The 24242-nt window shown below is 40.9% G+C and overlaps 1 protein-coding gene across 8 annotated transcripts in view; it reads left to right on the forward strand.

Annotated features, from left to right (window-relative positions):
• RBMS1 (RNA binding motif single stranded interacting protein 1) overlaps window positions 1-24242 on the forward strand; it is a 221000-nt gene that overhangs the window by 78082 nt on the left and 118676 nt on the right. For 2 of the 8 annotated variants that reach the window (XM_058715170.1, XM_058715172.1), the window contains exon 1: window positions 9548-9762. The exons of 5 other annotated variants lie outside the window; for them this stretch is intronic. In XM_058715170.1, the coding sequence (XP_058571153.1) occupies window positions 9694-9762 (69 nt within the window). In that variant the 5' untranslated portion in view covers window positions 9548-9693. Of the gene's footprint in view, window positions 1-767; window positions 784-1697; window positions 1780-9547; window positions 9763-24242 lie in introns of those variants that run through there. One more of the 8 variants, XM_058715175.1, reaches the window with a different exon arrangement.

Raw genomic sequence — 24242 nt, forward strand, 5'->3', positions numbered from 1 at the left:
ATAGGTTCAGATTTGGAGGCCATGAAACATAGAACTTTGTAATAGATATGGCTAAATATGGGTAGATGGAATGAGTTTATTATTGGTCAGGATGTCCAAGAAGAGACCGTAGAATTCCTTCCATTATTGCAATATTTATTGAATGATTATTATATGCCAGGCACAGGGACTGACCCTTAATAATCCTTTCCTACCTTGAGATTCTACATTTCCAGGCTTCATGAGCTAGGGCATGTTGTTTAACCTAGTTGAGGCTGTCTCACCTGTTCAAAAAAAGTAGAGAATGCCTGCCCTGCCTCCTTCCCTGAGATTTTAATATGGTTACATACAATAAAGCATTTTGTAAATTGTAACATTTTTATATATTCATTTTTTCTTTAAGTGTTAAATATATTTGTACATATATAAAATATTATATAAATTGTGTGTATGTGTGTGTGTGTGTGTGTGTAGATATATATATGTATATATAAAACGAATTTGCAAAATGTCTTCAGAAGTTATCTGCTTCCTCCAGCTTAGAAGAATCTAACATGATTTTAAAAATTAATAATCCTTTAGTTGAAACATTATCATATTTGCCATGAGATCAAGTATTAGGTGGGAAGCTGAAAGGAAGGTGGTTCTGGGAGGATCCACTTAATATGTTGTCAGCATTCTGGGAGTGTTCTTTATAGCTTGGAATTAGGAATTGCTGATGTCATGATCAGTCATATTGTCCTGACAACATCAGAATTTCCTCATTCGCCTTCTCTTCGCTTGGGGAGTATCAATTTGTGACAGGTTTGTCATCAGTTTGCCCCATGTATTAGATAACCCAGAACTAGTCATTCTTAAGGACACTTAGGGTGGGGAATTTTTATAAGCTCTGTATGTAGCCCTTCCAGAACTTTTAACGAAATACTCTAATGTTGAAAAGTTTGCCATTGTACACATTCAACTGAATAGAAATTCATTTCTAATTCTTTATTTTCTTATTTGAACCTTTACATTTATAATTCAGTGGAGAATGAAAAGCTTTTCAGCATCTCCATTTGTACATAATTAATTGTCCTCTCATCCTCTAGACATAGTTTAATGGTAATCTTAGCAACAGAGGAGAAAGGAAATTGTTTCATTGGGTTTTTTTCTTCTGTGTTTTAAAGGCTTGAAAACCTCATTTGCGCTATGGATCCCAGGTTTTGGATGAACATTGGTTATGTCCCCCAGACATTTGGGGAAGTCTTAGGATAACCTTTTGTGAATCTGAGCTTACATAAGGATTTTGTTTGTCCCATGTATAGTTGTTCACTCTGTACTCTCCAAGTTGTCATTTCAACAGTTGATTTTTACTTATGGAAAGGATATGGTCATTCCAGGTTCAAACTTTGTTTTTCATTATTTAGAGATTTTTTTTGGCCCTACTTCTACAAATTCTGTTGATACCCTAAGTCCTTTCTGTCTCTTCTCAAGTAGCAAGAGGTGGATGTGATTGCTGTTTCCACAGCACAGAAGCCTCTCCCTTCCTTGCCTCAGCGCTTTGCCTTGGCCATAGTTTGCTGGCATACAATAAATGACTATGTTAACTTACATCTCTTTAAGAAAACTGTAACTTCAGAGATCATCTAATATCCTTCATAATTTTTATGTTTTACTATAATTCATGGACAGTTCATTGAATTGAAGTATTCTGAAAACAAACACTTGTTTTCTTATAGGCTTGCTATAGAATGGAGAATAATAGCCCCAATTCTACATTTCCACAGTGCAAGAATATAGAGGATTGAGGCATCCATCCAGGTAATTTAGGAAAACAGTAATCCACAGTAAATGAACAGAGCTCTTTGTCCTGGTTTTCCAAATAGTTGACTCTCCTTTATTTTGTTATAGAATTTGATGCAAATTCAATGTAGTACAAAATAAAACAAAAAATCCTTAGTTTTTAATTTGTATAACCTTCAAACCTATACAAATTTTTAATTTGTATAACCTTTAATTTGTATAACCCCCTGGGACAGGGGTCCCAGATTGTATTTTTTTTGAAAAGAATAAGAACCCATATACCTGTTTTTTTAAAGAAACTTTTAAATGTTTATTTTTGAAAGAGAGAGAGAGAGAGAGAGAGAGCACGTGCACACATGGGGGAGGGGCAGAGAGAGAGGGACAGCCCAATGCAGGACTCCCAGCTCACAAACCCTGAGATCATGACCTGAGGCAAAGTCAGATGCTTAACCCACTGAGCCACCTAGGCGCACCACCCCCCCCACCCCCACCCATATACCTATTTTTATAGAAAAACTTTGGAAAGAAATCTAACTCACAGAGAACCATTATTCCTGAAATATGAGTAAGCTTTGAATTTTTAAACTATTCTATAAGAGCAAGGCAGTAACTAATTTATGAACAGATTATATCCAAAAGTTTTTTAATGTACGATTTGCTTCAGATTTGCAGGATGTTTCTCCATAGAGAGGAAGGTCCTAAATGGTGATGAGGATTTTAGCTGACCTAGATGCATCTATGAATCCCACAATGAAACTGGTCACTAATATTGTCTCCCACTACTTTTCAAGGGAAAGTTTGTTTTCAGTTCCAGGGCAGGTTTCCGGAAGTGCCTTCCACCTAAATACCATCCTAGCTTCTGGAAGATAGTTCTTCCTGTATCTCTTCCAACTCCTTCCTACCAACTATCCCAGAAAATAAAACTGGTTCAAGAGAGGAGTTACATCTTAGTAACCATCAGTTTGATTTTTTTCATGTTTGTTTTTGAGAGAGAGACTGGCGGTGAGGGGCAGAGAGAGAGGGAGACACAGAATCTGAAGCAGGCTCCAGGCTCTGAGCTGTCAGCACAGAGCCCGATGTGGGGCTCGAGCCCACAGACCACGAGATAATGACCTGAGCTGAAGTCGGCCACTTAACCGACTGAGCCACCCAGGTGCCCCAGTAATCATCAGTTAAAAGAGATTTAGGAGCTAGTTTATGTCAGAGTATGTGTCTGTACCATTTACTGTATATTCTAATACTGAAAAGCTTGCCTACATATTTAACTGAATGAAAACTCAACATTATTCCATAGCCTCTTTTTAAAGTTTATTTATTCATTTCGAGAGAGAGAAAGTGTGCACGTGCAGGGGAGGGCAGAGAGAGAAGAAGAAGAGAGAGAATTCCTCGTGGGCTCTGCACTGTCAGCACAGAGCCCAACATGGGTCTCGGGGCTTGAAGTCACAAACCCAGATATCATGACCTGAGCCAAAATAAGGAGTCAGACACTTAACTGACTGAGCCCACCCAGGCGCCCCTCCATAGCCTTTTTTATTTTTTTTTATTTATTTTTTTATTTATTTTCAATATATGAAATTTATTGTCAAATTGGTTTCCATACAACACCCAGTGCTCATCCCAAAAGGTGCCCTCCTCAATACCCATCACCCACCCTCCTCTCCCTCCCAACCCCCCTCAACCCTCAGTTTGTTCTCTGTTTTTAAGAGTCTCTTATGCTTTTCCATAGCTTTTTTTTTTTTTTTTTTTAATTTTCTTTTTCAACGTTTTTTTATTTATTTTTGGGACAGAGAGAGACAGAGCATGAACGGGGGAGGGGCAGAGAGAGAGGGAGACACAGAATCGGAAACAGGCTCCAGGCTCCGAGCCATCAGCCCAGAGCCTGACGCGGGGCTCGAACTCACGGACCGCGAGATCGTGACCTGGCTGAAGTCGGACGCTTAACCGACTGCGCCACCCAGGCGCCCCTCCATAGCTTTTTTTAAGTGACTTGCACAAGGTCACATAGATGGTAATTGCAGAAGCCTCAATATACGCTGAGGTGTGGGCTCTTAAGTTTTCCCGTATGGGGTTTGCACTTGATCCTTAGCTAATAACCATCATTAGTATTGTTGGAGGCAGAGGACTTTGGAGTCAAAGAAACCTGAGTTCAAACCTCAGTTCCATTACGTATTGGATCTGTGGCCTTGGGAAAGTTACTTAAACCTCTAAGCTTCAGTACTTCCATTTTTTCTTCAGTAAAGTGGGATAATCATTCTTTCTTCATGATTCTGTGTGTGTGTGTGTGTGTGTGTTTGCGTGTGTGTTACAGAGAGATGGGGCAGAGGACATGCTGAGAGAGTGCCTGGAATATAGTAGTCACTCAATAAATGACAGCTATTATTTATTAGTCCATGCAGAGAAGCAGTAGTAGGGCAAGGACTGCTCTGTTTTGTTCCCCAGAACAGATTTAAGGATCGTCAGGTTATTGCTTGTGGTCAGACTCATCAGGCTATGTTTATGTTGTTCTGTATACCTTCTAGGATTATAGCTGTAGAGCTATAGTTTTATTTTATTAGAGTGGTTTCATTTTTATATACATATGATTTTATGTATGTCTAGGGAGGCTTTAAATCTAGAATAAGAATCATAGGTTTTTAAAAAGCAAAATAGTAAATTATAGAAAATATTGCAGCTACTTTAGAAATTGGGTACTTTATCAACTCCATTTTGTACCAGGAAAGAAAAGAAATTTAAAGAATCTGCTGACCTCATATTTTTTCTTTCTTTCTTTTTTTTTTTTTCTCTTTTGCTGGGAGCCAGAGGCTTTGTGAGCTTTTAAACCTAGAGACTCTCAAATGTAAATAATTTTTTAGTGTGAACTGCTTATGCTAACCAATACCATGTGGTTATATTTTATTCATTAAAGATTGTAATTTGAAATAATGTTCGGTGAATTTTCCCTCAATTCCTTTCTGTTTTTAATGTGATCCAAATAAAAAAAGGTGCCTGAAGTGCTTTAAGCAGTGATATAGGGATAGAATCTATTATAAATCTATTCTTTTGTTGATAGAGGTGTTCTTTCTTACCTCATTGGACATCTTCTCTGTCCCCATTTTTTTATTTCTTGCAAAGCTTAGCTTCTTCACTATACTTTCTTTGTAGTAATTTCATTCAAAGGCTCCTCTCTGCTGTGGGGCTCAGTAATGTGTGTGTTGGAATGAGGGGGTTCCCTAGCCTTTTGATCGTTTGTCATCTGCTCCCTTCAGGGAGTTCATCGATTAGCAATGATTTCAGCAGCGATTGCCCCAAATCTGCATCTTCTCTCATACAAGCTGTCTATCTCAAGTTCTGTTTTTCAGACCATCTGCATAGTGCTTCTTTCTAAATGTCCCTCAAACAAAACATTTATACATCTGAGCTTCCCACACCCATGTTATGTATCCTGTATTGATCTTTCTCTCTGGCGGACTCCCATAGCACATACTTGTCTAGACCACTTGGCTGATGCTTACCACTTAATGCCTTGCATTATTAGTGTAGAGCAATTCGGGTGCTGTAGGGGTTACAAGTACTCACCTGGGAACTGGAACATTACTTATAAGGCTTTGTGGACATACAGCATTATAGAGTTAAAGGAGCACAGGATGAAGTCTTTTAACCCTAGCCAGATCTAGATTTTAACACTTGCTTGCTACTTACTAGCTATGGGTAGGACAGTCAGTCCTACTCTTTTTCGCCTTTCATCTGTAAATGGAGCCTAATCACCCTTCCCACTTAATAGGGTTGTTGTCAGAGCTTTATAAATGAAAGTCACATTTTCAGATTGTTTCTTAGGACAAATGTCTCCTAAATTCAGATTCTCAAATTCTAGTTATATAAATGCTTGGAAGTCACAGGTCCTATGTCTTCCATGAGATTGCAGGCTTCTGCCTCTGCTGATGGATGACGCCATCCTTATTGTCCTCATTTGCAGACTCCTCCTGCCTTACAGAGTGTGATCTCTGATGCTGGCTCACAGTCTCCCCATTCATACAGAAATCGTTCTGGTCCAATACATAACTTCTTTAAAGGAAATGGGACAAAAACAAATGTAGGAGAAAAACTTCAGGGCACCTCGGCTATTGAAACAGACCTTTGCCACACTTTTTTTTTTTACATATAAAGTGAAGTCTGTGGTATACACAGTCATAAGAAAGCTCTTTTTACTTGTTGTCCTTTCCAGCTATATACCCTTGCTCTGGCTCTTTGATGGTCAGCCAGACTTGCTAAGCATCAGTTATTTATACAGTACACCCACTTAAATCTACAAACCACCACTATAAAACCTAGAAAAACAATAAGAACAACAGGCATTTATTGAGTTTGGCCCTTTTGTTGGTATAATGTATATATACTTAAGACAATCTGTTCGGAGTCTGGGACTCAGAGAGGTTAACTAACGTGTCCCAAGCCATGTGGCTCGTAAGTGGGAAGCTGAAATGGGAAGCCAGATCTGTCTGGCTGTTTAAATTTTCTTCCTTGGATTGTGAAATACAGATTCACTTAAGCCATCTGAAGAAGGGGGTGGGGTTAAAGTATACACACGGAGGGGCTGGCTATTGGAAGCCACAGCAGCTCCAGGGACTGCTGCTCCCTTCATCATCTCACAGCCAAGTGCTCACCCGCTCCTGGCATCTGCTTTACTCTGCTTGCTGCCAGTCAGCTTCCTGTTTACTCATAGTTTCTGCTGCTTCATAACCTTGGCTTACATAGGGCTTTGGCTTTTTGTCGCCTCAATTCTACCCCCTGGCGCTGTTGCAGTTTCTGCCCCTTTCCTCACTAGTTCAGCCCTTGGAGCTTTCTGAATCAAATTCCCAAGGGTGAGAATCTGATTGGCTCTGCTCCTTTTTCTCAATCCAAGCCGTGTCATAGGTCACTGGCCTGTCTCTGGATTGGCTGCTCCTGGGTCAGATTCTCATAACTTTACCCACCAGCTGAGCTGGAGGTGGAGGGTGTTGTAGCAAAGTCTCAGTTTCCCTTTCAGGAGAATGAGCATTTACAGGACAGATTCCAATGTTCTTCCCATGATAACTTGCAGTTTCTCTGGAATGTTTCCTTGATTTGTCTGTCTTAAAACATATTTGTTTCAAAGGTCAATAAACTTTTCCAGATGAATCTCACTAGGATCTATCCCTGTAATCATTTACAACTAAGCACTTGTAAATATCTATAACTGATTATGTATATACACATGGTTTCATATATCTGTTATTTCTTTTACATTGGAATCATTTGGGCTTTAAGCATCACTTCATTACATTTTATAGTCTTTGGGGCTATCTTCTCCTTTCTTTATAATGCCTTACTTAGTTAAGAGTACCTACCTAAGTCTGAAACTTTTGAACCCTGGCTGGTAGACACCGTTTTAAAAAATGGCCTCTCCTTGTATGCCATTCATCATTATAAGATGCTATATATTTTTGATATTTAGATATCCTTTTTATTCTTAGAAATAGAGTTCTTTTAATGTTATTTATATTTAATAAGAATACTAATGTATTCTTTAATTACTTAGTATAAAATATTCTAAGTATATTTTAGTATTCTAATTTAAAGTTTGTTATCACTTGAAAGTTTGCCTTATCCCTGTAAAACTACTGCAGGGTTTCAAATCAAATCTTAGCATTCTAGAATAGCACAACATCAAAAATACCTTAGAGCAGAGCCATAGAAAAATTAATCTATGCTGTTCTTTGTGGTTTAGATTGTGGTTTCCTAAGAGACCAATCATGACAACTGAGGTTGTACATGGAATTTTTTCCATAGATGACCTGCCTCAACTGCTGGGGTCCTGGGCATTAAGTTCTCAGGAAAAGGTACCTATAACCTGAACAGTTCTACCTAAAACCTTATATTTTATACCTGTGGTTAATAACTTGCAGTAAAGTGTCCTAGTTACAGGTGACGGCAAAGCAGCGGCTGAGACAATTATAAATCTATGGAGTAGGAGGAAATAGTTCTAGCATATATATTAACACGCAATTGAATGTTAGTTGTGCTGTGTTTTTTTAAAGCACTTTAAAAGGACAGATATGTTTCTGTGAATTTTATCTAGCAAGTTCTTACTTGTCTATGGTGTACCTAGTACTGTGTCTAGAATAAGGTCCTTTGCTGCTGCTGCTTTTTGTTTTTAGTGAAAAGAATCAGGGACTACATGTATGTGTATTTTGTGTATATGGTTGTTTTAAATTGGGTTAAACTTGCGAGTTATCACTTCTGCTGGAGAGCATTGGGAGCATCTTGGAGTACGGAGGTAGCTAAGTCACCAGCAGGTTATTGAAGATAGATATTTTCAGTTCTTTGCTGCTGAAAAAACCTTTGGCCTCAGTTTTTAAAAATTTTTTAAGTTTATTTATTTAATGTAGTATCTCCACACACAATGTGGGGCTCAGTAGCCACAGCTTTGCTAGTAGACTCACTTTGTTTTCCTTATGGCAGCCAGAAGTTGAGTGCCTTTACTTCTTAGAGGAGTTAGGATTTTTCATTTTCATGGCAGATGGCCCCTTCCAAGGCGTTAGATCAGCGGCCAGGAAGAACTTTGTAATACCACCCTGATACTACCCTGTAATACAGCTGAACCGGCCATCGTGACAGATGGCAAGCCTACTTCAGTGGCCTGTCCAGAGCCTGCGGGCTCTGCCTGTAGGACTTGCTGTAGAAGCCTTCTGCAATGCACAGGTTCTAGGCTTGATACACCAAAGCGAAAGTGATCAAGAAAAGGGGCATCTTGAGACGAGTTAGATAATTTCAACTGGGAAACAAAGGAAACTCCCCCCCCCCCCCTTTTACAGTTTCTGTGCCCTCTCAGAGCACGTTTGTGTGGCATCTAGTAATTAACGTCTAGAAGGATTACACTATTCCAGTTTAAAGGAAGGCTTACCAAACCATTGGCCTTAAGTGATTTTTGCTATTTGATATTGTCATCTTGAAGGTAAGCTTGTAAACTCTGGCAGAACTTTACCGTGCGTATTTGCGTTAAGAGGGTTGGGAGTGTAGACCTGTTTTCCCGTGCTAAAATTTTAGCGTTGTGAATTGGGGAAGCGCGGATTTGCAGAGGTTTGGTGGAAGGCTGGTTTGTTGAAGTACGAGGGACTGCCCGCACCCTTTGGAGAGATGGCGGGGGCGGGGGTGGGTGGTAGTTTGGAAGGATGAAAGAGAGACCTGGGACTGGTTCAGTTCCTACCCAGGTGTCATTGTGCTCTCCGAAGCCATACCCTTAAAAGGGGCTTCGAGCAGGGGTGCAAAGCTGCCTCTGGTGCTTAGGCAAAGAGCCGAGGGGAAAAAAAGAAAAGAGGAGGGGGGTGGCTACTCCAAGGAATGTGCGGCACGCGGGGAGCCAGACCCAACCATTGCACCGGAGCGGGGGCGCCGGCGGCTCCCCTGGCCGCGCGGCCCCGGCTCCGGCCCCAAGCGCGGGAGGGAGCGTGCGGGGGCCGATCGGCCGGCGGGGCTGCGGGCGCCGCGCCCAGAGGGCGGGCGGGGAGGCGCGGGTGGGCCTGGGCGCGGCGCTAGGCGGTGCGCGGCCGCCTCCCCGCCCCCGGCCGGCGCGCTCTCGGGGCGGTGGTTGAGGCCGCGGTAGGTGGGGACGCGGCGGCGCTGCTCCTCCGCTGCCGCCGGGAGAGTCCGCGGCGCCGCCAGCTCCGCGCGCGAACTCCCGTCCATGGCACGCAGGGCGGCGGCCGCCGGACCTGCCCGAGTCTCGCTCGCCGCCGCCGCCGTCGCGCCGCACTTTTAGGCGAGTCCGGAGGTTGAGGGCGGAGGAGAAGTCAGCCCCGAGCTGCAGCCCCCGCCGGCCGCCGCCGCGCGGCGAGAGGGAGTTCCCAGAGCGGCCGCGGCCCCGGCCGGCCCCTCCTGCGCCCTCCCCCTCGCGGCGAGGCTGCCCCGCGCCCGCGCCCGCCGCCCGCGCCCGCCGCGATGATCTTCCCCAGCAGCAGCGGCAACCCCGGGGGCAGCAGCAACTGCAGGACGCCCTATCGCAAGCAGGTGAGGCGGCGGCCGGGATGCCGCGCCGAGGCCGGCCGCCCGGCTTTACAAAGGGCGCCAGCGCTCGGCCGGACACCGCTCTCCTCCTCGGAGGGACCGGACTGGGCGGTGACCTTGTTTCCGAAGGAGGCGGCCCGCGGGGATGGCTCGGGCCGGTGACCTTAGCAGGGGAGATGCCCTCGTCTCCGCCGGGCCGGGTGGGACGAGGAGGAAGGGGAAGGGGCGGTGAGGCAGCCGGAGCGGAGAGCGCGGGGCCAGGGGCTTCTCCCAGCTCTGCAACAAGTTTGGGTTTTTTTTTCCCCCCTGAAACCTTTGTGTGTAGAAGAGTACGATCATAAGTGGTAACATTGGTTTGCAACAGTCTTCACTCGGAACCTGAACCTGAAAGAACCTGCCTGATTCATAGCAAACCCGGAAGACCAGTGTGTGTGTGTGTGTGTGTGTGTGTGTGTGTGTGTGCGCGCGCGCGTCCCCCCCCCCATATATATTAAAAAAAAAAAAAAAAAGACGAAACAGGAACTTCTGTCACTTTCTCAAGGTTTTTAGTTTTCAGAAGCACAGGGAAATCCTGTGACATCCTAGTTGCAGAGATACTTGGATAAGCCTGAGTCATACACATGCCTTTTCCTATTTTAATACCGTTTCATACATTTTTTAACAGATTGAACTCCAAAGGCACTTTAGTGGTCAGATCGAAATCCCCTGCCGGGAAATAGGAGTGGAGCTGGGAGCTTATAGTTTTGGCCTTTTGTTTTGTTTTTCATCTTTGTTTTTAAAAGAAGGTTACTGAAGCCATGTTGTGATAAATCTCACAGAGCCTTTCAGCAGCAGCAATAACAAAACCTAGCTTTAAATTATGTAAAAAATGTGCAGGTCTGTTTAGAAAAGGTTAAACTGATTTAGAGGTCAGTGGCAAGAGGCTTGTTGAGAAAACAAAAACACGATTGCAGATATTTTTCTTCCATAATAAATCTCTTGTCTACATCCTTAGCTACGGAGACAAATCAATTAAGTTATTATCCCAATAATGATACAAGTGAACTCTATCCTTCCATCCAGACCGTGGCTCTGTTAAGATCATGACAGATGCCTGGTGATGCCTGGTGGCTTTCCTAAAGACATTCACAGGATTATTGATTATATTTAGTCCTTTTTGTTCTCAAAGTCATTTGGTGGGGGGTATGTCTTAGCATAAGTACATGTCAAAGTAGGGCTAATTTGATCAAACAGTTATGGTGTCACAAAGTATTGTTTTCCAGTCTTTGGTTCTTTTACTTGTTAGCTTTCCCTTGAAAAGGCAGTAAACACACCCTTGTCTGAATGCCCTGGTTGCCCAAGTCAATGTAACTTTTACCTGGTTTAAGAAAAGCTCTCTCTCTTTTTTTTTTTTTTTCATGAAAAAAAAAGTGCATTTCTGACTTGTCTGAAGTATAATGCTAAAATTGTCTAGATTCAAAACCAGGCATCTCTAAAGTCATTTCGTGTGGCCTCATTTAAAATAAATGTACTGGGATCCAGCACACTTACATCAGCTTCACCCATGATGCCAATTCACAATAAATATTCTTCTCCTGAACCCTCCCCCCCCACCCCTCTCTACCTGAAAAGATGGCTAATTATGTAAAGGCCTTGTGTATTCATTTATTTATTGTCAAAACCCGGCGGGGTGTTAGCTCTGAAATGGGGAAAAGGCTCTGAGGGCGAGGCCCTTTTGCTGTGAGGGGCTGGAGGTTTTGTGTGTGGAGGGGGACAGCCTGCTGGTCTGGAGCACGCTGATAAGATGCTCTTCTTTTCACTGGGCTCTCCTTAGATTCAGAGACTAAAAGGGCTGACTGAATCAGAAAAACAAACAGACTTTCTTTTTTCTATAGGCAAAGAAAGAAATGAATGTGTAGGCATTATACAGACACAAGACCCCGGGTACCAGTGGTATTTGAGTCAAAGGTTTCTTTTGTTAGTATTTAGCCATTCACTGGGAAAGCACACTTCCAGCGTGGGGACCTGGTTACCATGAGTGACTTTGTGATCTCATCCTGGCTTCGTCTAAACAAGAAGTGCAATTAATGCTTTTTGTAAGATTTTGCGATGTTAAGCTTGCACCTTTCAGTTCATATTAATTTGTTCATTCTGATGAAAGAATAGGTAAACTTTAGGTGTCTAATGTGGTTTGATTTTAATCTAGAAATATAGCTGATTTCAAATAATTTGCCTAAAGAAAAAATTGAATATGAGGAATACCTAAAAGTCACCTTTGGAAAATGATATGAAAATCATTTTTTTCCATATATGTTAGTAGTAGCTAACCATCACTGAGCACCTCACTGCCTGCTGGTCAATGTGTTAAGTGCTTTAGGTGGATTAACTAATTTTAGTCATCTTGACAGTCCTATGAGGCGGGTAATAATATCTCCTTTGCAGTTAAGAAAACTGAGGCATAGCTTAAGTAACTTGTCCAGTCTGTACAACCCAAAAGCAGGATTTAGATAGACCCTGGCAGTCAATCTCTTAAAACCACCACACTGCAGCTGCATGCTTATGTGCACATGTCAATAGAAACTCACACGGAGCTCATCTGCATCACTTCCTATTGCCTTTCTCATCTCCAAAGTTCAGTTTAGGGATTCTTCCTGCCTCTTTTTTTTTTTTTTTTTTTTGAAGGGAAAGGGTGGAGGTTGTGAGGTTGGAAGCAAAGAATGAGGTGAATGGATGATATGGATGATGGGTTCGTGATATTTGAAAGCAGCATTTGTGTCAAAGTATTGTTTCAGTGGAGACTGTACAATGTCTTTAAAAAGTTTGTATTTGACATGTATAGGAGTCAGGCAGTTTTAGTTCAGTGCTCATCTCCCTCCTGCCCCATGTAGTATATCGAGGGCATCAAAAAGCACTGATGTCTGTCATCATCTCGGATAAACAGGATTTTCCTGCATCGCAGGCCTAGGAGCACATTAGAAGTACACCTGCTTGGCTCAGGTCAAAGTGAGAGGCTTTGAGTGAAGTGATAACCCAGTAGGCAGTATGTGAACAAAGATGGTTTATTCAAGTCTTGGTGGAGAAGTGTGTACATCCTGTTATTGTTGCATATGACTTTCAGATACACAGTATTTCTTAAGCATATCCAGTCTGTATGAAAGTGCCCCCACAGTCTAAACAAAAAACATTTATCAGGACCTCTGTAGCTGTGAACCTATTTTATTGGTTTCAAAAAAAGAAAATGCTTTATGCTACAGCCTTGAAATAGAGAAAATGAATATTTCGATTTTTCTTTGAATTCTTTTATTAGCCACTTCTCTCTCCATGTTTTGTGACTTCCACTTTAGAACTACCTTCTCAGGGTAGTTGACTCAGTTATGTCCTGTAATTTGGCTTTTACAAACTGGCAGGTAGCAATTCCTTTCTTGCTGTATGCCCTAGTGATTTGCATTGGGGCCTTTGAGGTAGAAGGGTGAACACAAGAACTTGTGTGTGTGTCTTTTTCTTTACAAATGATATTGCCAGCAAATAGCTGTACTTGTTAAGTGTTGCTAACTTTTGATGAGTGAAGTACTTATCTCCCCAGTTTAAGTAGATTTACATAGTTTGCTGCTTTCTTGAAGATTAACTGGGTGTAGCTGCACGTGAAGAATCCAACAGTGATTCAGTGTTTGGCCTTGTTGGAGGATGACATACAAAGCTGTTGATTAATCCTCTTCAAGCACTTTCTGTTCACAGCAATCGATGTGTAGTAGATTGGGTTTTGTTAAGTTTGAAGATTAAAGTTGTGCATAGAAATACTTAAATTAAAAAAAAAAAGAAATATTTAAATGAACACTCAGCTACTCCCGGTTTGTTGCTTTGAGAAGAAGGTAAACATACTCAGGCCACAGAGATTGGCAGTTTAGGAGAAGGTAGCAGAAAATTAAATTGGTGTGCGTAAGTAAGGTCCTACACTTTTTTTTTTTTAAGCTATCTCAGCGTCTTGGTGATTCAGTAGAATTTATGAATCAAGGAACTGTGTTTTAAACATGTATCCATAGCCATTTGAAAAGTACAGAATTCTCCATCTGTGATCACCCACTTTTTCTGCTGGGCATCCCTTTTGGCAGCTCACTACATTTTCTGTAGTTCACTTCGGGTTTTGAACACATCTCTTGTTTTCGTTCATTCTTCCCTGTAGAGACTGATGTCAACTGGGCTTCCCATCTATTGGCAATACTTTTCAAGCCCTTTCTTGGTGGTGTGTGTGCGTGGGGGGATGGGGGGGGGAGTCTGTCTTTCCCACGTTTCTGAGAATATGTTTCCAAAGCACTCCACCAAAAATAAGTATTTAAAGATACATAGATGATATTCCCTCCCAACCTCAACTACATTTAATCTTCACAACATCCATAGAAAGTAGAGAAGGGTCAGGAATTTGGAGGCAGTGAATTTCAGTGGCCTAGTTGGTGAAAGCTAGGTCTCTGCCATCAAGGCTGTGTCTGCCACCAGGAGAAGGAGAAGGAAGCCCAGCTGTAGCCCCACTACACTTCCCTTTACTTGGCCTCCCAAAGACATGTGGCACACAGAGCGTCCCAGATTTCAGCTTTGGGAAGTGTAGCTCTGTAATTTATTCGTGTTTTTTTGTTTGTTTCGTAAAGGCCTTTACTCTAGGGTTGTCAGATAACATATAGGATGCCAAGTTAAATTTGAATTTCAGGTAAACCATGAATAATTTCTTAGTATACGTATGTCCCAAATATTGTGTAGTATTGTGTATTTTTATTCGCTCAGTCCAGCAACCCTGTCTCCTGGACTTCTTACAACTAAAATTCATAAAATATCATATAAATCGTATAAATATAAAAAATCATAACGATAAGCCCTATTATTCCTACTTTTTCCACTAAAATTTTGCCCCGTAGCCTATACTTTGAACCCTGATGATAAGGCAGATTTCCCCTTGTAACTTCTTTAACTGTTGCTCAGCCTAATTGAAAGACCCTGGCTTATGTGCTGGCTCTCCCACTTGAATGCTTTCCCCTTAACCTGTCTACGTCTCTGTTTCTGTTAAGGAGAGAGTAGTGCCCATTCCACAGGGTTGTTGCTGTCAATCCTTCTGGGAGGTGCTATTATTATTAATGTCCCCACAGAGCAAGCAACAGCGGGTGGTCCTGAGAGGCTCTGTGTGATCTAGGAGACCTTGACACAGCCTCTAAGAATGGACTATGTTTAGAAAGTGGGGACAGCCTCCAAAATGGTAAGGACCTGGAGCTTGAAGATGAGATTCTTTAACCACTGGAAGGAAAGAAAAAGAAAGAGAGGAAGGAAAGAAGGAAGGAAGGAACCACACAAGTAGAAAAGTGCATTCCACCATATTTTAAAACAACTATTTCTGTATTGTGCTCTTATTAGCAGAGTTTGCCTTCTCTTTGGGGAAAGAAAGCCTTCAATCTTCATGTCTTTATTTATGCAAATATATGTTTGGAGAAGGAAAAAAAAAGCATTGATCACTTTTATCAGTGAGAATTGCTACCTTTTAATTTGAGAACAGATTTGATTATTAGTATATGCATGATGATTTCCTGAATTCTTTCCTTTGTCTTGTTTGTATATTTGGTTTTCAAAGACGCCATCTCTGCATCACTCAGTAAAATAAACATTTTTTTTTTTGTCCTCGGACGTCTGTAGGTGTTTGGTGGGTGTTTGTTTTTAAACTCACATCTGTAGAGAATGCTTTGCTTAACACATTCTAAAAGCTTAGTAAATTTTGAAATAGGATAGACTTACCATGAGCAAGAAAGCAAGCTTTTTTCTGGAGTAAAGACAAGGTGAAAAATTAAATGGAGCAAACTAAATTCTGTGTTCAGGTAATGAACCAATATAGCTATTGTTTTTGTTTTAAGCTTGCTTATTTTTTACATTTAAACCCAAGTTAGTTAACATATAGTGAAATAATAATTTCAGAAGTAGAATTCAGTTATTCATCACTTACATATAACACCCAATGCTCATCCCAAGTGTCTTCCTTAATGCCCATCACCCATTTAGCCCATCCCCCACTTCCCTCTCGCAACCTTTAGTTCTCTGTATTTAAGAGTCTTATGTTTTGTCTCCCTCTCTGTTTTTATATTATTTTTGCTTCCTTTCCCTTATGTTCATCTGTTTTGTATCTTAAATTCCACATGAATGAAATCATATGATATTTGTCTTTCTCTTGCTGACTTATTTCACTTAGCATCAATATAGCTATTGTTATTTAACACTTATTAAATGGCATCAGGGACAGAAAAACTTGATGTGATACAGAGTAGTACCCTAATAAATAGAATGATGTTTTGGTTCCACCTTATTTATTTAAACATATAGAATTTCAAAACACTGTAGTATAAACACTATAGTAGAAGATTATATTCATATTTGTTAATTGTACATACGCTACAGTCTCAAAAATGAATTTTAAAAAAAGGACTGGAGGGAAATTGTCAAAATATTAACAAATATTTTCCTGTTGGTAGGCAGAATCACTAGTGACTTATTTTGAGAGATTGTTTACATTTTTTTCAACCTTCCAGTCCTTGCTTCCCACAATAAATATATAATTCTTTGGTTGTCAAGAAAAAAATAAATGAAAAATGAAAAAAACTTAGAAAATTGTATTATTTTTAATGTCTAAAACTTGTGAACATCCAAGAAATTGATGTCATTGAGAATTTCAGCAAGTAGCATATAGGCATTATTTGTTTCTGTGCCTGAGCCTTGAGATGTGGTCCTTTCCTATTTTTTATGAATTTCTATTCTTATTTTTACTGAAAATTATTAATAGCATCTTTTTGGAAATCACTTTTACTGATGGATAGTTTTTTTATATTTATGAACTTAGTATTTTCCTGTTTCATTTATTTTTATTTTTTTATTTGTAATTTTTTAAATGTTTATTTTGGAGAGAGAGAGCAGGGAAGGGGCAGAGAGAGACACACACACAGAATCTGAAGCAGGCTCCAGGCTCTGAGCTGTCAGCACAGACCCCGACGCGGAACTTGAACTCACGAGGTGCGAGATCATGACCTGAGCCAAAGTCGGATGCTTAACCGACTGAGCCAGCCAGGGGCCCAACTATTTTATTTTTTTAACTGACTCCTTTCTTTTTGTTTTTAAGTTTATTTATTTTGAAAGAGAGAGGCAGAGAGGAGATAGAGAATCCCAAGAAGGCTCTTCACTATCAGTGCAGAGCCTGATGTGGGACTCAAAACCCACAAACCATGAGATCATGACCTGAGCTGAAGTCAAGAGTTAGATGCTTAACTGACTGAGCCACTCAGGCACCCCAATATTTTCCTATTTTAAACACATTTAAAATACGCTTTGTATGTTCTGATGTTTTAAAAACGTTTATCTACACCAGTTTATCTACATGAGTCAGTAAGGGGAAAATGTAGCTATATATATGAAATTTCTTATCCTAGATTATTTTTCCAGAAAGTAGCTATCCTAAATATTGAGGAATTGACCATTATCGTCTCTGTTTTCATTTGACTTACAGTTGCACTTAAACATAGCTGCTTTGGGGGCAGATTCCCCCACATTTAACTTCTACGTAAAATGTGAAAAACGAGACTGTTCTACTACTTATGTCAGAATCCTTTGGATTTATTTTATTATGAATGCTCATGACTATCTTCATCACATACTTCCTTTTTAGTTTTAGCTTTTTGAAAGGGCAGTGGAGTGGGAGGTGTGGCTTCTTTACAGTCGTCTTTAATTTATAATGGAACATGAGGTTTCAGTAAGAAATGCACTGTTCAGATAATGTCAGCACTTTAGAAGCTGTTGTTACTGTGTAACCCAGGGGGATTTTCAGTATATCAGGGGAGTTTTAGATGTGCACCGTGTAGAGGCTGCGAGGCTCCAGAGTGAGAGGAGGAGGGAGCCTGAGGGAGGAAGGAAGAGGTGGGGGCTGAGAGAGAGAAGGAAAGCAGTATTGCCTTGTCTGGTTCTTACCGTGCTAGTTGGTAGGTCACTTTACAACATCTGCTCAAGTCTCATTGTTTCGGTGCTGTGTACGCAGGCTGAGCGCAAATATGTAGCTTTGTGTTTTGTATTATCTCAGATTATTACATCATGTTGTTTTCTTCATGTCATTCTCATCACGTAGAATTTCCTTCAGCTGTGTTCGAAGACAAGCTGTCTCTCCCCCTTCAGACAACTGCCCAAAATGGCCATTTTGGAAGACCACTCGTGATCAAACCAATCCTACCTAGTGAAAGATTCTAGAAATGACATTGTCTTTACTTTCTCTCTGTGTGTTCTCAGTTTTATAGGTCAGATGCGTCAGACCAATTCCAAGGGAGTGGATGTGTTCTTTAGTTTAACTGGAAGTTTAACAGACTCCAAAACATAGAGTTAAATAATTATTGAGTATGTAACCTAACTTAAGTGGTTTTGGGAACAGACATCATTCTGTAGGAAGTAAGCTGGTGGCATACAGGGGATACACTGCATCAGGGGAGAGGCTGTGCAGGGAAACCAGTCAGCTAGCTGTTAAAATAGATGGGAGATAGTGAGGACCCAGAAGAAGGCAGTTAAATTGTAGACAAGAGGAACAACCAAATTTTATAGACATTTGAATACATAAAGCCCCTAAAATTGTATGTAAAATGTAAAACCTGGGGAGAGGTTCCCAGCTTTCATCAGCTTGCCAAAGGGATCTGTGTCCTCCAAAAGATTTTATGACCACATGTGGAAGGAGAAGAAGAACTTAAAGATGATGCCAAATTTCTAACTCAGGAGATGGGATCGTTGGTTACATCACGGACGGTGACATTCAGGCGGAAGGAACATTACAGCAAAGATGGAAGATAGAAAGCATGGGCTTTATTAGGGGAAGAGTGAGCAATTCAGGATGGCCAGACTGCAGGGTAAAGGTTGGAGGGCAGAGGGGGATAGGGTCTAGTTTGCTAGAATGGCTGGATGGGAGAGCCTGGGTTTAGCAGGTGGGGCCCTGGTTGAAATAAAGTTGTAAAAGGGAGTAGTGGCAGTGTGGATGTATTAGATGGGATGGATTTAAGATTCTGCACACACAAAAATTGACGAGAATGGCTGTTGACTGGATGGGAGGTTGCTTAGTAAAAGATCCTAGGTTTCTAGTTTTAGATGATTAGGAAAATGAAAAGTCACTGCAGCCTTGCTTGCTCTGGTCTCAGTGGTAAGGAAGAACCCCACCATTCTGATACAGAGATTTTCTACATTTTTTTATGTGTTAAAATAAGTAGGGGGAAGGGTGTGCTAAATTCCAATGCTGAGACACCAGGGATGCAAAAGGCCCTTGCGTGTGCAAGTCAGTCTCATTAAGGAAGAATCGTCCAGCCTCAAGGGCTAGTAGCGCCCACAGTGTGAACCACTGTACGAACACACTTTGCAGCAAGGAGATGGTTGTAAACTTTTTTTTTTTTTTTTTTTTACTACTCTCCTCCTGGGATTGCCCTAAAGTCAGTATAGAGGCTGTGTCACATGGGCGCATGGATTTTCATGTTTGACTAGACCCCCACATTCTCTGGAGTGCAGCATTTATACAGCAAATCTTTTCCTTGATGGTACATGTCATCTATGCTGTGTAGTCATCAATACCATCTATAGCGTGGCAAGTACATTCATTTTGTTAAAAGATCTCCCACTTCACTTCAACAGAAGTACGGAAGATGGGCGGACAGGGTGCTTCAGGGGTTAGGATGTTCATCCTACCACACTAAAAATTTCTGAGGAAAGCCAGTGAGCTCGGTTTGCCCAGCACCCTGTCACACATTACCCTCCCCAGGTAGAATTGGAGCTGTGGACACAATACTCAGAACCTCCTGAAACTTAAGAGGTGGAGCACTGCGTATAGGTGAAAGCCCTCCGGGGAAACAGTATGTCCAGAGGAGTCTGGATAGACCTGGGGAAACAAAGATTCTGTAGCGGGAAATGTTGGGGGAATCCAGAGTGTCACAAAAGCCCAAGAAGAACAAAGCTTCAAGAAAAGATGGTCAGCTCTGTTAACAGGTTTCTTGGAGGTCAGGGAAGACAGAGGCTGAGTAAAAGCTATTGGAAATAATCTATTGGGAGGTCTTTGAAAGCCTTTGAAACAGAAGTTTCAATAGAGTAGTATGTGTGTGGTGGGGCAGGGAAGGGAAGGCAGGTGTGAGGGTTGTAGAAAGCACATTCCAGAGGGTTTAAGGAGTGAATAAGGGAGGAGGGTGTGTCTTTAGAGAAATTAGGTGTCCAAAGGAAAGAGTCCCTTCAGACAGCCTTGAGGGAGGGTTATCTTAGTATTTGACTATGGATGTAGGGTAGAGCAAGATAATAGAAAACAGAGGGAATAGGTGGAAATAGATCTTTAAGAAAGATTGACGCAAGGTTAGTCTTAAAGGAAAGGGGTCTGAGTGAGTTTCAGGTCAATGATAACTGGAAGGAGGAGGTTGGGAACGCTAGGGATGTCAAGGAGAAGTAGGAAGAACAGTGAAACTCAGTCCTTTAAAAAGCTTACATTTCAGTAAAGAGGCTAGGTCATCTGTTAAGATTGAAAAAGAGATGGTGGGGGAGGGATTGTAATTCTAGGCTTAAAGAGTATGACAGAAGATTTGGAATAATTACTTTTGGGAATTTGGTGAGTATTCAAATCAAGTAAAAAGATGACTGAGCTGTAGTGAGGGCCTCTGGGAGTTCAATAGTCTGAGTTGGCAAGATATTTTGACCCTTTTCCAGCAATAAATGGGGGGAAAGGATCTGGGTAAAGAGGGTTTGGCATTGCTAAGGTGAATCTGTACAAAAATTGAGAGCACTGTTATGGAGGTTAAAGAGACAGGTGAAATGAAAAGACATAATAAGCTTTGGGAACAGGGAAGGGCATGCAGGTTGTAATAAGATAAAAAGACAAGTCCTTTGGAGTGAAGGAAGGAGAAATTTGAGAGGACGTTCTGGGGTCAAAAACTTGAAGGTGGAGCAGTTTCAGGATGTTACCTTGTAGGGCTGCTGGGAGGATTAAATGAGATAATGTGTCTGGCAGGCAGTAAATGCTCAGGTGGTTATAATTATACAGATGTGGCTCTTGTATAGTTTATACCTCCCTATCTTCACTGTTACAATATTTGTGTAAATCAAATCATATTTCAAACAGACTTCAACGAACCATGAACCACAAACCAAAATAAAATACTGATTTTTTTTTTAACTGAACCACAAGTCCAGCTTAAGTTTTAAAATACACTGTCAAACTGTTTCAGAATATCTGAGTTGCTTTTGAAGAAAAAAAGGTGGAAATGGGTGTGGATCCCAACTCCATCACTTCTTGGACCAACTCGCCGGCCGGCTTCCCTCCTTCCTTTCCTTTTCCTTCCTTCCTTCCTTCCTTCCTTCCTTCCTTCCTTCCTTCCTTCCTTCCTTCCTTCCTTCCTTCCTTCTTGGGTCCAAGCTTAGATTCTTTTTCACTTCAGAGTAGAAAGTCAGGTGGATTTCTGGCTCTGTCAGTGCTATCTTTCTCACCATCACCGCTTTGTTAAGACCTCTCCTCCAGGAGCCTTTACACACCATTCCAGATACACCCATATGTCTTTCTCTGCCTTTCGTTCTATTTAGTGTCTTAGCATCTGAACTATCTAATTATTTCTCCTCACAAAGCATGTGAGTTCTGAAGGGAAGGGGCTAAATTTATTGGGTCCTCTCTGTGCACTGGACCTATGGCTGAGTACTTTTACATTTCATCGTCTCTATTCTACAACACCTCTGTGAGGTATTTCCTCTTGTCCTCATTTCACAGAACCTGGACAGTTTCAGTTGTTCACTCCAAATCCCTGAGAGAATGGATATATAACCTGGATCCTTACCCAGCTTCCAGGGCTTCTCTCTCCATTCCATCAGCGGGAAGGATCTCATGTATTGCTTTTACAGAAAAAAAAGTGGATATGGGTGTGGATCTTTATCATTTATTAGTTCACAGTTATAGAGAACACATTTCTTTTTCTTTTAATTCTTTTTAATGTTTTTTTAAAAATATTTTTATTTATTTTTGAGAGACAGAGAGAGCATGAGCAGGAGAGGGGCAGAGAAAGAGAAGGAGACACAGAATCTGAAGCAGGCTGCAGGCTCTGAGCTGTCAGCACAGAGCCCGACACAGGGCTCGAACTCACAGACCACAAGATCATGACCTGAGCCAAAGTTGGATGCTCAACCGACTGAGCCACCCAGGCTCCCTGTGAACACATTGCTTAAACTTTCTTGGTCTTACTTTCCTCAGAGGCAAAACTAGATGTAATAGTTAATGTTATTGAGATGATTAGGTGAATCATGTATGTGACAGTTCTTAGCACAGTACTTGGCACAGGGGCTCTGTCTGCTTCTCTCTTTCCTTAGAGTGTCACCTAACAAGTCAGTTTACACAAGAGCACGTTGGAAGATGGGTCAAGGAAAGCCTGGAATGATAATAGTGGTGGAAGATGGATCATTCTGTTCATTAGCAGAAAATACTTTGTGATGAGAAAGATCTAGAAGTGAAACTGAGTGCTCATTGGTAAAATGGAAATGATTCTTCTCTCCATCCCTGACTTCTAGAGTGAAGGGTCAATGAGTTAATGTAAGATAAAGTGCTTTGTGACATGTCGACACTGTAGTGATATTACGGTTTCTGAAATGGATGCCCTAAACTATTATGTGACCATTTTGCTTTTCAGCGTCTGATTTTAAATTCATGAAGTGTATTGTTTAAAGCTGCTTTCCCCAAATTGTGTTCACTAAGATACTCGGATTCTATTAAATGTTGAAAGTGTTCCAAGAATTAAAATATTCAGTGTTCAAAGAAACTTGGGAAACACTACATACTATATGGTATTGTCTGGGAGAGTAACGGTATAAATTAGCATAAAAAAGTCTCTGAGAAGTCCTGCAATAAAGACATTTGTCCAGCTTTGTGCATTTCATCATTTCCTAGGATTACTTGATCTTGGAACTACTTGTCCTAGAATAGTTACTACCTATATTCTGTGGGAATGTTTAGGAGACATTTATTTAAGGAGCCTTTTGCATTTGGAGTTGGAAGGATCTTAGATGCTATCTAGTGCAACCTCTTTAACTGACCCACAAGGAAATTAAAATCCAGAGACAGTGAGTGATTTGTCCAATGTCTCACAGCTTGAAAAGTCTCAGTCTTCTGATTCTTAGTTCTCCGCCACCTTACCTTAAAAGTCTTGGCTGTTCCAAGTGTGGCACATCCTTGTAACTGTGTTTTCATATGAGGTTTTTAAAAATCATTTTCTGAATAAGTGGGGTTTTAGGGATGGTATGGTTCACATTACATTCGGACAAAATAAACTGGAATCTACCAGCTATCATCTCTTTTGTTTTTAATTTCTTGTCTCTTAGGGTTCATTTTTACACCTATTTTATTGCTTCTTGAAGCATTTATGAAATCATGATTACTGACTTGGGAAATCAATCTAGTTTAAAATATCAGTGATCTAGAAAACCCACACATTCTAATTATTAATGCCCTCCCTTGCCCTCTAAATTTGTTTTATCGTTTCTTTCTTTCTTTCTTTTTTTTTTTTTTTTTTTTTTTTTGGTATAATTGGCTGTGGGTAGACAAATTTACATATTTTTAGCCCCTTCCTGCCTGACTTATTACAGCATGCAGAATTTGCTCTGTGGTTTCTAGGTTAAGTTCCTGTATAGAAGAAACCACAGTGAAGACTTTACAACCCCGCTGTGCGGAAGGCCCCTCCAGGACATGCTTCTCTGTGTTCTTGAAAAATGTGAATGACCAATTTATTCCCCTTTTTTATAATTAAGATATTTCAGTCACAGTAGTTCACGTGGAACATTTCTCTTTTTATGTATTTTAAGGTTCTCAGTTGCCTTGTGGGCAAGTGTCTGTCGGAGACCATCATCGATTCTTTCTGTGTCTACAGCATGAAAATTAACCCTCAATGAATCCAGTGATGTGATGATACTAGTGTTTTGGATGAAGTGATATGAAATAATGTCTGTTATATCATGTGTACCACAAAAAAACAAAAACAAACGTAGACTATTAGTGCTAAAAGAATCTTAAGATACCAGCTTTTCCAAGTCCTTATTTTAGAGGTCAGAATGTTTCAATATCACACCGCTTATTTATAACAAAACCAGGACTAGAACCCATATATCCTGACAGTGCAGTTTGGGATCTTTTCAAACAAATCCAGCTTGGATCATTATTCATTCATTTAATTTTTTAGAGTCCATTATGGACCAACCGCTATGTTAGGCCTTGAAAATAATGCATAAACGGTCCTATTCTCAACTTTACAGTCCAATAGGGGCTCTGGGGCAGGTATATAAATAAGTATATAAGGTGGGAATTAATGCCATATGAAGGGCAGGTATTTAAGAAGTTCATAGTAACAACATGTTTAACCTACAGCTGTCATGTTCCAGATGACCTGAATTTAGACTGTTTGATTTCTGGGTACGTTTGATTTGATTCCATGGTAGAAATAAGATTCTGAGTTGTCTGATCA

Source organism: Neofelis nebulosa, chromosome 2, assembly GCF_028018385.1.
Source record: "Neofelis nebulosa isolate mNeoNeb1 chromosome 2, mNeoNeb1.pri, whole genome shotgun sequence".
NCBI lineage: Eukaryota > Metazoa > Chordata > Mammalia > Carnivora > Felidae > Neofelis > Neofelis nebulosa.